This window comes from Oryzias latipes, chromosome 7 (genome assembly GCF_053564925.1).
Source record: "Oryzias latipes strain Hd-rR chromosome 7, Olatipes_Hd-rR_3.1".
NCBI classification, from domain to species: domain Eukaryota; kingdom Metazoa; phylum Chordata; class Actinopteri; order Beloniformes; family Adrianichthyidae; genus Oryzias; species Oryzias latipes.
In genome coordinates this window covers 25,057,879-25,073,384 of record NC_136243.1, presented here as the reverse complement: position 1 = coordinate 25,073,384, position 15,506 = coordinate 25,057,879, and the positions used below count along the sequence as shown (strand labels likewise).

The 15,506-nt window shown below is 37.6% G+C and overlaps 1 protein-coding gene and 1 long non-coding RNA gene across 2 annotated transcripts; one reads left to right on the top strand and one right to left on the bottom strand.

Moving 5' to 3' along the window:
* Positions 1-515: 515 nt before the first annotated feature.
* Positions 516-12,941, bottom strand: elapor1 (endosome-lysosome associated apoptosis and autophagy regulator 1). Its single transcript, XM_023956558.2, has 22 exons — positions 12,750-12,941; positions 10,689-10,809; positions 10,440-10,620; positions 10,210-10,357; positions 10,054-10,134; positions 9,866-9,971; positions 9,629-9,778; positions 9,322-9,410; positions 9,032-9,209; positions 8,501-8,632; positions 8,194-8,284; positions 7,941-8,046; positions 7,660-7,797; positions 6,672-6,935; positions 5,167-5,343; positions 4,936-5,086; positions 3,655-3,748; positions 3,456-3,557; positions 3,209-3,335; positions 2,704-2,882; positions 1,296-1,461; positions 516-1,197 (listed from the first exon to the last, which is right to left on the bottom strand). Exons 1-22 carry the CDS (start codon positions 12,849-12,851, stop codon positions 1,108-1,110), a joined length of 2,973 nt encoding a protein of 990 aa, XP_023812326.1. The 5' UTR covers positions 12,852-12,941; the 3' UTR covers positions 516-1,107.
* On the top strand, positions 2,399-6,524 carry LOC144994109 (uncharacterized). Its single transcript, XR_013657522.1, has 3 exons — positions 2,399-2,531; positions 2,622-2,691; positions 6,457-6,524. It is a non-coding gene; the product is annotated as an uncharacterized LOC144994109 (long non-coding RNA).
* Positions 12,942-15,506: the final 2,565 nt, after the last annotated feature.

Below are 15,506 nucleotides of genomic sequence, written 5' to 3'. Positions count from 1 at the left end.
TTGACAATTGAAATTATAGTAAAATAAAAACATAAATGGTTTGAATTTTAAATTTAACACTTGTGCTATCTTAGATGACCCCACCCTTACATTGACGTGTTCTCCCTACCAAGACAAAGGTGGATAAAGGTGGAAAGATTTCATGTAATCCATGGACACCAATGAAGATCACAAATCATTGAAGAAAAAAGGTTCAGAGCACTGTCTAGTGGGTCTAGATGACCCAACTCCGAATGGGAAAATGCCTAGGATAGCACAAGGGGTTACAAAGTAATGTAAAACCACCAAAAATGACTTTACAAAGGGCAAAAGCAAATTACATTTATTTCTCCCAATATATTCTTTATTCTCATTATTTTGTCATTGAAATTTTTATTTATTTATTTTTATTTTTTTCTGTCAATGACGGCACTGCGCTTTTGTTTGATCCTGTTTAGCAAATGTATTAGACTACACCTGTTAGTTTAGAGTTAAAATCAACTTTGCATTTGATCTTAAGTGAAGCCATCATCACGTTTTGGTATCAAGTACCAGTATTTATTTATCTACCACATAGGCAGTACATGTTTGCACACTGTAAACACTCCAACTTAAAAACGTTAAACTGTAAAACATATTTTAATGTTAAAGTAATGAACAGTCAAAAAGAAAAACATACATGTTGCCACAGTCGCTGCGTTAACTTTCTATCAAATATGAAACCTTACCAAATAAACACAGTACGGTAACCAGATTTAAAAAAACAGCAGTAATAAGAAAAATTGGAAATAAAAGTCTGCAAATCAAGGTTGTGTGAAATCACAATAATGAAAGTCCTCTATTGTTAACTTATGTTAGAGAAATAAATCATCATAGGTCTAAAAAATTGTAGAAACCCATAAAGACACTTTCCATATCAGCATTCAAGGTGGCACTCTAGCATATGAGAAATACTAAATAAACTTTTATTCTTTCAATTAACTCTCAAAAAGACTATAATCTTTGGTAACTTATATAATACATAATTTAGATATTTTTCAGACTTCAACACAGTTGTGAAAGGTGTCTTGAGATGCAAAATAAAACTTCCAGACTTTTGCAAATTTATCATTGTGATCATCTTCTGACTTAAGCATCATCAGAGTCCTCATCTTCAGCTTGTTGATGGCGAGAAGATGAGAACTTGAGGGGAACCGAGTCAAACCCATCAGATGTCCTCTGCAAACATAATTTCAGAAAGCATGAGAATACCAACCAAACCAATGAAAAGACTAACATCAGTGTTTGATGTTGAGGGCAGTTATTGAGCTGCTGACCTCTCGGGAAAAAGATTTAATTTTGCTGAAGAGGGATTTCTTGGTTAAGTATATGAGGTCATCCTCTGCATCTTCTCCCTCCATTATTGCACAGCTGTCTGCAGTGGGCAGCTCACACTCTTTGCCTCCGGAGCTCATCATCAACTTCGAGTACCTGTACTGCAGTCTGCAGAGGAGGAATAGCATGATGAAGTCATAACGAACCTGACACATTGACTTAAAAATATATTTACAATCGAGAATGAAATGATTGGCATCTCCTCCATTTTATAAAAGAAAAACCCCACAATAGTCACAAGAATTACTTGAAATGAACTAATGTAATACTGTATATACTGTATATATATATATATATATATATATATATATATATATATATATATATATATATATATATATATATATATATATATATATATATATATATATATATATATATATATAAGAATGAAAATCAGCTTAATTTAACATATGGTTGAATTGTTTTTAATCCTTTTCAGGGGAGCTTTTTTTTTTTACATAAGTGTGTTTCTGTTTTCTATCTGATACAAAAATGCAAACATATAGGGGTAATACAACTACTACTCTTACATAAACTAAGAAAAAAATATTTCCATTCCAATAAAACTCCTGCCAAACATATTTATCTTTTGCTACTGTTTTTTTCCCCAAATTAATACGTTCCTATTTTTGGAGGTAGTTATTCTAAAACAATATAAAGTCAATGTTTAAAGTTAGAGATGTAGAGGTGGAGGAAGAGGTGTGGTGAGACACTCCATAAACAGCCGTAAATGCATGGAGCTGCTTGCATTTGTAGCCTGGCAACAGCTAAATATGTTCCAATGTGCCCTGACCATGTCTCAGTGAAATATTCAACTCCATTTATGTTACTACTGTGTTCTGACCAGCCTTAAAAGCTGATGCATTTTATTTTTTTAGGATCTACACGTTCTCTTTAATAACCAAAGAAAGAAAAGCTGGCAAAATTCTCATCTTTTCTCTCATCAGCAACCTTTTTTTCCCAAGCTTTCTGCATTTTGTGTGTTATTCCAGGCATTACTTGGACTTTGGAAAAGCTCAAGCTGCTGATCTCACAAGTAAACAAATTTTCTGACGTCATGGTTAATTCATCATAGCTGAGTTATAAAAAGGTCAAGCTGGAATTCTTCGATCAGCAGACCATCCAGACCAGAATAGCTGGCAACAAGTCTGAGGAAAGCTGAAAATGGAACTGTGGTGTGTTTAAATATTCAACATTTTCATACTCACATTTTCTGTCTTATAATCTAAAACATTTAATACTGAGTGTGCTTTTTGTTTTTTCAGCATTCCCAGGTCTGACAGACTCACACGATCTGTCACTTGTGAGCAAAGATACAGAAAAATGAAACAGAAGGTAATGTCTCACTTGCGAGTTTTCTTCCAAAAATAACAGCTGATGCTGACGAGAAGCAGGGCACCGATGGTTCCAGTCGTAACACCAAACTTAAGCCAAAAATCCAGACTCACACAAGCGCTGACTTTTTGTCCTGGTAGTGAGACTCCTCCATTACACTGCAGAGGCTGCTGCCACATGTAAGTGGTTTTCTGGAGAGCACATGAAGCAGATTTTCCACATGAGTGAACTTTTGCCAAACTTTGAGATTTTTAATGTGATTTATTCAGGTAAAGTTTAAATTCAATTAAGGTAAGGTAAGAGGAGAGGAGAGGAGAGGAGAGGAGAGGAGAGGAGAGGAGAGGAGAGGAGAGGAGAGGAGAGGAGAGGAGAGGAGAGGAGAGGAGAGGAGAGGAGAGGAGAGGAGAGGAGAGGAGAGGAGAGGAGAGGAGAGGAGAGGAGAGGAGAGGAGAGGAGAGGAGAGGAGAGGAGAGGAGAGGAGAGGAGTCTGCATGTTTCACAGTTATGCAACACTAACCTGTATTCCTTGGATGCAAGCACTGACAATTTCTTTGTAATGGTTTTTGGTGCAGTGAGGGCACGCATGCTGGCTCTCCCACAAGAAATGGAAAGTACAGCCATCACATGTCCCTTCGGAGCAGTTACTGTGAAGTCAGGAAAGAATCATTTCAGGCTTTTTGAGCTGGTGCAAAGTGAAGCTATATTACACAATAAAATTGTCTCAATAAATCATCTAAAGCCAGGTGAACTTGTTTGTAGTATACCTTGGTAAATGGATGAAGTCTTTAGCTGCTATTGCAGGGTTGCATCTGAGTCTGATCGTGGCTGACCTCCCCTGTTTACAAGCCTGAGTTATGTCACTGGACCTAAAAAAAATTATGATTGTGTTTAAAAAAAAAGTTCTCCATCATGCAGTTACTTTTTAAACTTTTCATAATACAAAATGACACAGCAATTATTTACCGGTAATAGAATATAACATCTGGAAGTTCGGATGCTGATGGAAACAACCATGCTGGGGAAGAGATCCCAAGCAGGGTCGTCTCAGTGGAAACACCTTTGTGATCAAAAGATTTACAGTTTTACTACACACCAGAAACAAACTTCATCATCACCATCATATTTTCCTTACAAACAATCCAGCAATACCATAATCACTACTTATGTGTAAATCATCTTGTCTGTAAATTAGAATAAGAAATTTTAACTGTTAAAAAACTGACTCGGAAATAACTCATTTATTGTTTTTTATTTAAATGATATTTAAATTACAACTTACAACCAATTATTTATAACTTTAAGTGGATTTATCTGACTTTCAGTGAAGTCTTCATCTTCTGATAACCATCTTCTGATAACCCGGAAGTTCCTTAAAGTGGAGGTAGGGGGCAATTTCCCATGAACTCCCATGCTAAAATCAAAGTGTTTACAGTCTAGCTTTAAAAACTGGTTGATGTGTATTACTTTATTTTCTAGTCATGAAAACTAAGGAGCAGGTGGTTAGCTCTTTGCCTCCCAGCAAGAGGACCCTGGTTCAAATCCAGGCTGGCTTGCATGCTCTATGAGTGCATGTGTGGGTTTTCTTCAGCTTCCTTCTACAGTCCAAAAACATTCTTCATAAGTTGGTTGTTGACTCTAAACTGTCCAACAGGAGTAAATGTGAGTGTGTGTGTGTGTGTGTGCTTGTCTGTCTGCGTGTGGACTGGTGACCTTTTCCGAGTCAGCTTTAAACGTTAAGAGCATCTACCTTTCAAAGGAACACAGAAAATACCACCTTTTTGCTCAAAAACCTTCTCTCTGCTTGAGTCAGACACAAGGGCAGTTTTTGAATATCTACTTTAGGTATGTCTAATAGATTAATTGCAGTGAGGGTGAGTAAATGCAGTGTTTTTGATTTATTTTAAACATATTTTCTGACACCTGAACTGTATTCTCCTCCGCTTAAAATTTTTCTCTTTCTTTATTTTCACTGCTCTCTGTTTGTGCATTCAAGAAATGTAATTAAGACAAATTGAATGTTGCTGCACAATGCACAAGTGGTTGTAATATTAAACCTTCTCACGTAAACTTGTTACGCTTTTCATTAAAAATAGACACATTTTCCTCTAAAAGTAGGAAAAACTGGTTTGTAAGCTAATGAACTGATTGTGTTGCTAATAAACTCCTATGAGTAAATGCACAATAAGTGTTCTCAGGAGGCCAGGGATAATTAAAAAGTGTAATCATAGCGGTTTCAATCCATACCAACAAGGGAGTCCCCGATGAGGAAAGGTTGACCTGACACCATTTTCTGAGCCCTGAGGTCCGAGGGAACCAAAGTGGACTGACAGATGTAACCTTTGACTGTTCTCTCATTCTCTGTTACGTTGTCCACACAAGAGGCGGGCACTTTGTTCTGTGAGAGGTACACATATAATATAGTATGCACACTAAACAGATTTAGTGTTAAAGGAGTATTTTAATGTCTTTTTTTACCTCTGCCCCACACAGACCCAGGCTAAAACGGTGGAAATAGCGCAGGCCTTTGCTGGTGAAGCTTGGGCTGCTGTAGAATTCGGTGACATTGGACAGTGGGGAGAAGTTGTAGTGCAGCCTGGTCCCTTCTGTTGTCTTAACATCCACTTTACAGTCACTGACACAAGCTGTGTGAGCCTGCAAAATGAGAATAAGCAGGGGCACATCTTACTCTGCTTTCAAGGAATGGTCTGCCTGTGGAAAATCCCAAATTAGACAGATGGTAGAATTTATGTGCAGATGACTTACTGGGTTTAATCACTTTACAAAAGCAGTCATGTTGTTTTGGGTTCATATTAACTTATATAAGGCAGTGTGTTATAAAACCCCTAAAGTCTCACTCCGATCACCTTTTAAACTATTGTAAAAGCGTTCCCAGTGGCCTTTAATTATGATTATGCCGTTTCTAGCCAAAAATCTAAAAACCGGTGTCGCATTCTAGGACAAATCTTCTTAAAAATTTACCACTGAGTTGTGGGCAGGTCTGCTGCCATGGAATAAGCCCGCCCCGCTTCCCATCATCTATATGTTTCCACCTATGGCTTCCACTCTTTCCCACTAGTATACAGCCCCTCACAACCTCAACCTAACATTACCGGTGCAACAAAAATGGAAAGCAATATTGGAGCTATCCAGCTGTGTAGGTTTTGATCCAGATGCCAGAACGAACGAGGAAAACGAAGGCATACATGGAACTACATCATCTATATCATCTATAAGTAGATGCATCAGAATGGAGCTTGTGGCTTGTCATTGTAGCTTCTATGTCACACCTACATTTTTTTCCAACACCATTTTTGCGTCAGCTCCTGATTCCCATTGATTTTTAAAAATAAATACTCAGAAAAATGCCTATTTAAGCTTAATTTTCTATATGTCCTCCATGCTGAGAAAAATACTACACGTAAAAACACCAAAAACACTTTTATTTAAAATCAGAGTGGGGCTTTAAAAACAATGTTTAATAGTTTTTTTTAACTTACTTTTTTTGATCAAACTCCATCGTATTCAAATGTACTAAACAGAATGCGTGGACAATACTGTGTCTTTATCTGTAAAAATGATTCCCAAATAAACTGTGTTTACTGAACCTATTAGTGGTTTTAAAGAAGATATACTATTCTCGATTTTTAGTAAAATAAAAAATAAAAAAAGGAAACTATTATATTTCACTCTATATATATATATATATATATATATATGTGTGTGTGTGTGTGTGTGTGTGTGTGTGTGTGTGTTTTTCTCATATAGAAAACCATGGATTGACATGATACAACTGCCAATAAAAAACCTTCAACCCTTAAACAACCTGACCCCCGAAAAAAGAAAAAAGAAAATAATTATATTGCCTTGGGTGAGTACTACATTCAATGTTTTGAAAATATGTTTTCAATGTGCTCTATCATTTCATTGAGAGGGTGGTAAAAGTGTTATCTGGACTTCCTTAGCAGATATTGCTCTCTTACCTTGTTTCTCCTTGTATTTGGTCCACAACGAACACAAGCTTCCTCTCCAACTGGCTGACTGGCCTTGGTGATAGAGTTTGGTGGGCAGCTCTTGCATGCTCCCGTCTCACTGACCATGAAGTGTCCTGGTGGACAGAGAACACAGGCGGAGTCTGTCCCCACAGATGTCAGAGCACAGCGGCGACACTGAGAGGCCACGCCTCCGACTACATTGGTGATGTGGACTGAGTATATCTTGGCAAAGTCAGAGTTGTACGTCTTGTTCTGGGAGAAAAGAAAGCACTGTGAGGTTGTGTGTTCAAACTGTAGCTGCCTCTTCAAGATAAAGAAAAATCAGAGTTTATGGTTTAACTTGGTTACTAAAGCATGAAGTGTACGACAGTGAAATAAAATCTTGTAGCTCAAGACTGCCATCTAAAGTGCAGTGTTTAAAATAACATTTTTTGAAGGAAACAAGGAGCCACAAAAGCTAAATTTGCACCATCAATAACCTATAAAATTTGAAACAGTAATTAACTTTGACCCTTATTTTTTATTACCAATGCAATCACACATAGTCTGTAATATTCATATAATTATTTTAAACAGGCCAATAAAAAGTTAGCTCATTTATAAACAGTTTTTATAAACAAAAAGAAGACAAATAGTTTTTTATCATTTGTTTTGATTTAGTCAGACTTCATATTAGTACTGAAAATGAGATTTAAAAAATAATCTTGCAAATATGCACAGATTTGAAAAAAGTGAAGCATCATTTATTTTTTTCTATGTGGTTAGACTTTCCAGTTATCTGTGCCAAGATGAAACATGACACTGACAGATACCCATATATCACATTTCAATAATTCCACTAAAGATCTGAACTTTACACTTAAATGAGAGGGATGTGTCACTGAAAGAATTTGAAATTTGTTGTTTGAAAAATAATTTTCAATATTCTCAAGGAAATGCTACACAAAGGAAAAAATCTACTCGTGACATGCCTCACCATGGATAACTCCTCTGTCCGTTGCAAAGCCCAACTAAAGCTGATGGTCCTGTTGCTCTGGATCACATAGGAGTAAGATTGCTTCCGGCTGCTACCTTTCCACTGCTCCACCACATAGTTATTCCACTCACTATAGCCCTGCAGAGAAAGACTGGCAGCTTGTATTCTTTTACACTATCAAACTTTATTTCTAATATATTTAAAGGTGGAAAAACTGCATTTACATGACATAAAAAGTTGAAATTAAATGGTAAAATTATGTTGAAACAGTTTTAACTTACCGCCAGGAAGTAAAACTTGCAGTCAGTTGTACACATGGTCTCAAAGACAAAAGAGATGCGGGACAGTTCCCCTCTTTCACTGCCTTTATTATTAAACTGAGGAATCCTGTAAGCAAGAAAACAATTTAATAAATTGGAAATTCTGATCTCAGATGTGCTTTTAAACTGGTTCAGGTTGAAGTCTTAGACAAACATCATTTGTTGATTAAAAAAAGAAAAACATTTTATTCATATAAAAATGAACTTGGGTCACCTGTATCCCGGAACAGTGAGCGTGAGCATCAAGTAGTCAGTGTCATGATACCCTGGGGTGGTGTAAACATATTCTCCAGCCACCTCCCATGCTTTCATCACAAATAATAAAAATGAGAACAATCCCAATGGAATTAAACAGCTAGTAAGTCATCCAACTATAGCAGTAAACACACACTCTTACAGATGTACTACTTACCATAATACTTAATAACAATAAGCACGGAAATTTTTGTCATCTGTTAGGTCTTGTTTTAACTATATTGTAGTATTGGGGCAGATAGAAATTTAATATGTTTAGCTCTCACCTGTACTTCTGTTGGGATCACTGCTGTACTCTTGACCGAGGACAGAGCTCCTCATGTTGGTCGGCATTGTGTTCCACCACTTGTATTCAAAACCTATCAGCGGCTCTGTGCCAGCAGGACATTTGACACACACTGGGATTTAAGAATGTGAAAGTGTTAGTACTATTCAGGTTATACTGCAAGTTTTGTTGAGCCATAACTAACTGTAAATAACTGTTCATATTGTTATGCTGGATTTTACTATCTGGATGGATGGATGGATGGATGGATGGATGGATGGATGGATGGATGGATGGATGGATGGATGGATGGATGGATGGATGGATGGATGGATGGATGACATCAAATCATTAACATCTCCAGAAAGCTTACTTTTTTTTTTTGCCTTCACTGCTTCTGTTAGCTTTAGAACCACACTTCATGTCTTGTAATAGCAATTGATGCCATTGCATTTTCAAGACTTCAGCTTTTACATTTTGACCACAAAGAAGCATTTCCTAAATTCAAAAGAAAAAAAAGAGGCTAAAGCACCTGTTCCATTTGAGTGGGAATCGCTGCCGCATGGCTCGCACGATGACGAGTTGGAGACAAAGAAGCCCGGATTACACGGCGGGCAGGTTTGCTTCTCTCCTGACGCTGGTAGCTTTACAGCCCCCTCAGCAGTCTCACTGCAGATCTTAGGTTCAATCCATTTGTACATAAGCTGGTTCTAGGGGGACACACCAAACTAAACATCACTTCTTCAGTCAACAGCTTATATTTCTGAAGACGAAGCGTGGTTTTGCTCGTATTTCCTGGTCTTCTCTTTTGTTTTTAATTACCTTTCCCTCCGAGTCACAAGGAGTGTGAGTGTAGAAGTAGTCACTGTGTGTACAAGCTGGTCTTTCCTTGCAGCTTCCAGATCCAGGTTCTGAAAATATTTACAAAAAACAGGTGACAACTAAAGCTGATATTTGTGCAGAGAAATGTGCATTTTACCTGAAAGTTATAGGTGCTGTGTGTGTCCGTTTATGTATTTGTACAAGCGTAACTGCATGCAGATGCGTAACGGCTGTGAATGCACAAGTATTTCCTGAGGGGCATGGTTGCAGTTTGTTGACAGAGGATGAAAAGTGCAAACAGACATACCAGAGTATTTGTCTTTTTCACACTGATGGCAAACAGTGGCACCCTTGTTGGAATAGGTATCAGCAGGGCAGGGGGTGCAGCGTGCAGATCCTGCCTTCGCGCTGTGGGTGCCAGGTTTACAATGGAAACACTCAGAAGTGTATGCCACCCCTGGAAGAAAAGCAGACATCAATAATTTAATTTAATTATAATAATTTAATCAATAACAAAGAGACATCTGGGAAGGGAACACTGTACCTGAGACCTGGATGTTTCTTAAAAGCACAGGTTTGACAGCAGCACCCTGGAGAGCATATGAGGTGGTTCTCCAGTAAAGCACATTGTTCCCACTGGTCAGATCAACCTGGGCCATCGTTGAGAACAAATTAAAAATTTTTAGAAATAATGACGACATTACATTAACATGGATGGATGAAGTGCTGCACCGTGTACTGGTTCCAGTCCTTCTCTGAGACCTTTATCCAGCGGCTTTCTGATTCTGCTGATTGGCATTGGTCATTTTGAACCTGGAGGATGAAGTCACACATTTACCAAATCTTTCCAAAATATGCCAAACACATTGAAGCGACAGCAGCACTTACAAAGAACTCAAAGTAAAGGTTTCTGTCTGGGTGGAAATATTCAAAGGTCACAGTTCCTGGTTTTTTCAGGCCCACAGCATAAGACAGGGTTGCAGTACACTCGTCTGTGTTAGAGGCCGCATAATCTCCCTTTGGTGTCCAGGTGGAGCTGCAAAAACAAAGAGTCAACAGAGGAAGTTTCAGAAGCCCTGATAAACAAACAATGGGCTTTTGGGACAGTTGATTCTTACTTAGAGCAGTCAGTAAGGGTTTTTCCCTCATTCACCATCACCCCCTGAGTGATAAATCCAGTTGGGAGGCTGTCCCACTCATCAAATGCCACACCCGTACCCAGAGAGTAGGTTCCTGCCGAACACTTTTGGCACTGCTGCGACTGCATGTCAAGGAACTCACCCTCACCACAGGAAAAGGCTAAAAAACGAAAGCAAAAACTGAGAAGAAAAGGCACACACTCCTCATGAAAAAAGCTGTAGACTTACTGCACTGAGTGCCTTTGACTGGATCTGGTAGAGCTGTGCACGTGTCGGGTTTGTTGGGAACCGCCACCCTCCATCTTGTCCCAAGCCTGTCACACTCTGTGTACTCAAAGTGGTAATCAGACTGCAGGAGGAAATCACATCTGTGAGATTCACACGCCTGGATAGTAAAGCTCTTAATGTGAAATACAAGCCTTAAAACATGCTGTTAAAATAAACGGGAAGAAAATAAAATCAGTTATTGCAAATAAAATGTTGCATTGAAAAAAATTACTTTTGTGTTAAAACTGATGAACATTTCTCACTGCTCACAGAAACACAAGATCTGAGGTTTGATGAATCACCAGATGTGAAATTTCAACCACAAAAAAATACAAAAAAAACTGACAATACAATACGTTTGCTTATACTATGTAATAAAACAATAATATATTCTTCCTAAATTTAGCAGGGTTTTTTTGTTTTTTTTTTACTTTCAAGGTAAACATACTGGTATGCAGCAGGGATGGTGTAACACACGGTTCGGGTTCAGTTAATAATTGTGGCATCCCTACTAAAAGCCCTCATGTTTCGGTCGCACCAACCAAAAACCTAAAGATGCTGTTATTGCTGGTGAAAACAGATCACTAGGTCAAGAAAGACCTCTGTATCTCTATTCTATAACCAGGCCAGCCCTTTTGAACAAACAAAAGGTGAGGCAAATGTTTGCCATGGAAGCCTTTTCAACTTTTCTCCCTTATCAAAGATATACTCTGCTAGACTTCAGGAGCATTTTTATTAAGCTGAAAAAGAAGCATCTGCAGACTTTTACAATTAAGGATTAATATTCTAACATAAAGGGAAGAATTTTAGAAAATTGGTGTTAGTATAATAAAGGTTTCAACTCGCCATGTTTTTCACTAGTGAGTGATGTGAAGACTTGACTGAAAAGCAGGGTGTTTTTTCCCCAGATGGTTCATTTATCAGACCAATCTGAGCCTTTCAGGATTAATAGTTAACAGAAACACAGCAGCAGGAGCACTTCTATTACTGCTTTTTTTCCAACAGTGCCTACATTAGCCGTGCAGAGGGCTGAACACAGGGTTGAATGGGATGCTCTAATGTTAAAATGCATCAAATTGGAGATGTCCCATGGCTTAATCGCCTTCTTTAAACAAACATGAGGAAACCAAGGCAACGAGGCCTCATGACCAAATTATTGTCAAGGAAACGCTCACCTTCTAGGGCGCTGTGGTAAGCTTTGTTAGTCCACTGAAACACAATAAAACCTTGCAGGACAGTTCAGGTTCAGGGTTATCTGATAAAAAGGGAAGTTTGGGTTTTATCAAAAGGTTATACTGCTGTTATGCAAACTGGACTCAGATATAGGTGAGTGAGGACGCCACACAGAGTCATGCTATAGTTACAGGTTGAAAAAAGGGTCTAATAGTCATAACCGCACAGATGGAAACAGGATGTGATTACACCTCCAGCTATATGAATATATATGTTGAAGAAACCTTGACCCCTTTGACACCCATGCAAGTGTGCATCAAACCACTTTGGCTCTAAAGTTACCATAATTTATTATCTACTTTAAAGCAACAACTCTAGCTTTTGATAACTGGAAATCAATTCAGGCATTGTTTATTATGAATGCACATCTTTTTTTTATTTTTTATTTTAAGATGCCCTTATAAAGAACACACAATTTACAGTTTTTCTTTAAAAAAAACAACAACTCAGAATTATTATTTTATCTAAAATAGAAACAGCTGCAGTCAGGAATATTTGTCTCCCCAAAAGTGTGGCTTTAAAAAACGTTGTTTTCCTTAAAATATTAGGAAAAAATTACCCCATTAAAGAAAAAGTTGCTTCCTTGAGTTTTACTTCTAGGCCTGCATAGTGCACACACAGCCAAGAGGCAAAAAGACTGAAACCATCTTACGTTTGCAGTCACCAAATTCAATTCAGCACTTCCAGTAGTATTGAATTTACACACTCAAATGACGCATAATCCTAACGCAACATTTTCCTCCTCATGCTCCTCCTAACACAGATCAGAGAGCACAGGTGTGACCTCACCTCCTTGCATATGGGTAAGTCTCCAGACGCTTGTGTCAAAACCAGCCATAGGACAACGACACCGGCAGCGCGGAGGCGCGGGGCAGTCAGCAGTCGCTGCATGGTCGCGCGCCGTCAGAGCTCCTGTGATGGAGACATTACCTGGGCCCTCAGGTGCAGTGGGAGCAGCCTGCCGGGCTGGTGGGGGCGTGGCTTCTGCCTAAGAAAGTGGGAAGGGGGCAATCTGATTGGCTCTAATGTTTTACTTTTTCAGTAGTGTGACTTGCTCTTTTCAAGTGTTTTCTTCCGCCACATAGATACATTTAAACTCTTTAAATCACAAAAGATGATGTATCTTTTCCACAAAAAACTAGTGTATTTCCTATCAAACTAATTATAATTAACAACTTTTAAAAAATGTTAGAATTATGTACAATTGAATGACAGTAAAAAAAAAAACAGCAGGCGGGTTCTTTTCACTACTAGTAGTTTAAAATAAAGTAGTAATGTCTCATGATTTATTTCAATGAAGAAAGCTTGCAATAATATATTCTAAACAGCATTGTATTGCTAATTTATTTCATGAATAGAGCTTTCAATTGTAGATCAGAAAAAATAAAATAAAACACATTACAAGACAGAGATTCTTGTAATCATTTTGTGGTAATAAAATAATACAAAAAACTAAATATTAATTTAATAAAATCCCAATTGAACATCGAGGGACCAAAAAAAAGGGACTGTTAGACATAAAAAAATATAATTTTATTTGTTGTTGCTTAATATTGTTTTTGGTTGTCATGTGCAACCTGAGGTTAGGAGATGGCTACATATGTGCCTTCTTACTTTAAGATGGTTGATAAGAGAGGATAACTCTACCATGTTTCCTTTTTCTGATCCAAGTTTTCATAATGGGTTTCCACTTCCTTTTATTTGAGTTGTCACCTGCACCATACCCTCTTTCAAACCACCATCTGCATTTCCTCTTCTGTTTCCCCTCCATCTACAAACATTTATAGCAAACCTCGTTGGAGATCCTCTCCTGGTATCATCTCAGCAAACAACTTGAGCTTGGTTCAGAACCATATATATTGTTGTTACACCCATTGCTGGTGTGTGTAATCTACAAACATTATCAAGTAAATTTTCCCTTTAACATTAGAGAAGCATATTGTTAAGCTCTTTCTCACCTCTGCTATTTTGTCATCTTTCTTTTCTGCCCTGGGATTTGCTAAATTAACATAATTTTCTTAATTTGTATCGCACAACCTTCTTCAGTTACTTGAGTTTTAAAATTTCCTAGAATTTTTCATTACACAAAGGTAGCCTGGCCCATGTTTCAATGTACTAACGTCTTCATAAGCATGGAAAAATCTTATTTTTCATCATCAATGATTATTAAGCAAGAAATATGTTAAAAGTTCTATTTGAAATTGAGATCAGATTGCATATTTTGATGTGTGCTTGTTTATTTTACTTTTTAATGTACAGGATCCTCTCCAATCTCAGTGTTTGAACATCGTCTTGTGGCTATAATGGTTGCATGACAACTACTACAGAAATTAGAAACTAGTAAACACAGTGGTAAAAAAGTTAGACCAAAAGCAGGATGTTGTCCTGTTACTTGATAGTGTTTTCTATGAGCACATGAGCAAAAAGCCAAACAAAGAAACACATAGACGATGTCTATATAGATTAAACCAGTTCTGGAAAGAGAGGAAACCCTTTAAGGTGCATATCATTTTTTACCATTTTTGTTTTTTTATTAAAGGGTAAATGTTTGTTGTTGTTTTTTTATTTCAGCTGCAGACAGAGTCTGTTCACATGTTAAAGATCAATCATTACAGACAGATGATGTTGAAAAAGAATAAAAAAGATGTGCTTATTGGATGTCTGTTGTGTTTTTATTGGTAAACACTTGTTTTGTTGTGTTAAGGCTTGTTGAATCCTGGAATCGTCTCTATCATGCAGCCACTCTGCCCAGCACCCGAAGGGGCGCAATAAGCTGTGGATCTCAGGTAAATCACAAAGTGTCCAAAATGGGAGGACATACATAAGTTTGAACGTTTTCTCCAACTTAGGCTTCAGCTAACAGTCTTCATCTAAAGTCGACCTACGACCACAAAGACCTATTCTGGAGTACAAACCAAATTCTGTTCCAGGAGGAGACAATCTCTGAGCACAGGTATGTTTTGGATGTGGTGTTACTTCAACGCTGTCTCGGGTTTGTAACCATGTTTGTTTATCAAACAGGAAAAATGTCGAGAAGCAAGAGGAGTAGGAAAAAGACATTAGGATATGGGTGGATCCAAAAAGGTCCTCCATACAAAAAGTCAGTTGATGGCCAGGTAAAGATCAGTTTACATAATTTACTAAACTGAACAAATATGTATATCTCCAAATTATTTTAGGATAAAATATTTATGTACACACGTTTTTATTTAGAAAGGATGTTCTCTAGAAAGGTTTTCCACAGTGACTTCCTTTAGCCCTCAGACATCTGTGGACCTCAGGAATCTGGAAATAAAGCGGCTTTCAGTGCCTTTTGCATCACTTCTTTAACAAAAGAGATTATTAACGGTGCAATGAAAAATATTTGTTAGAATATGTTACAATGTTCATTGAAACCTTTTGTTGGGAAAAATGTAACATCTCTTTGTGAAATTATGAGCTCAGAATTTGTTCAGAATTAGACCTATGAGCCTGGACCTGTGGAAAAACATGCAAACTTACATTCAGGTACAGTTCTGCCAGTAATGGCAGCGAAAACTAAAACAT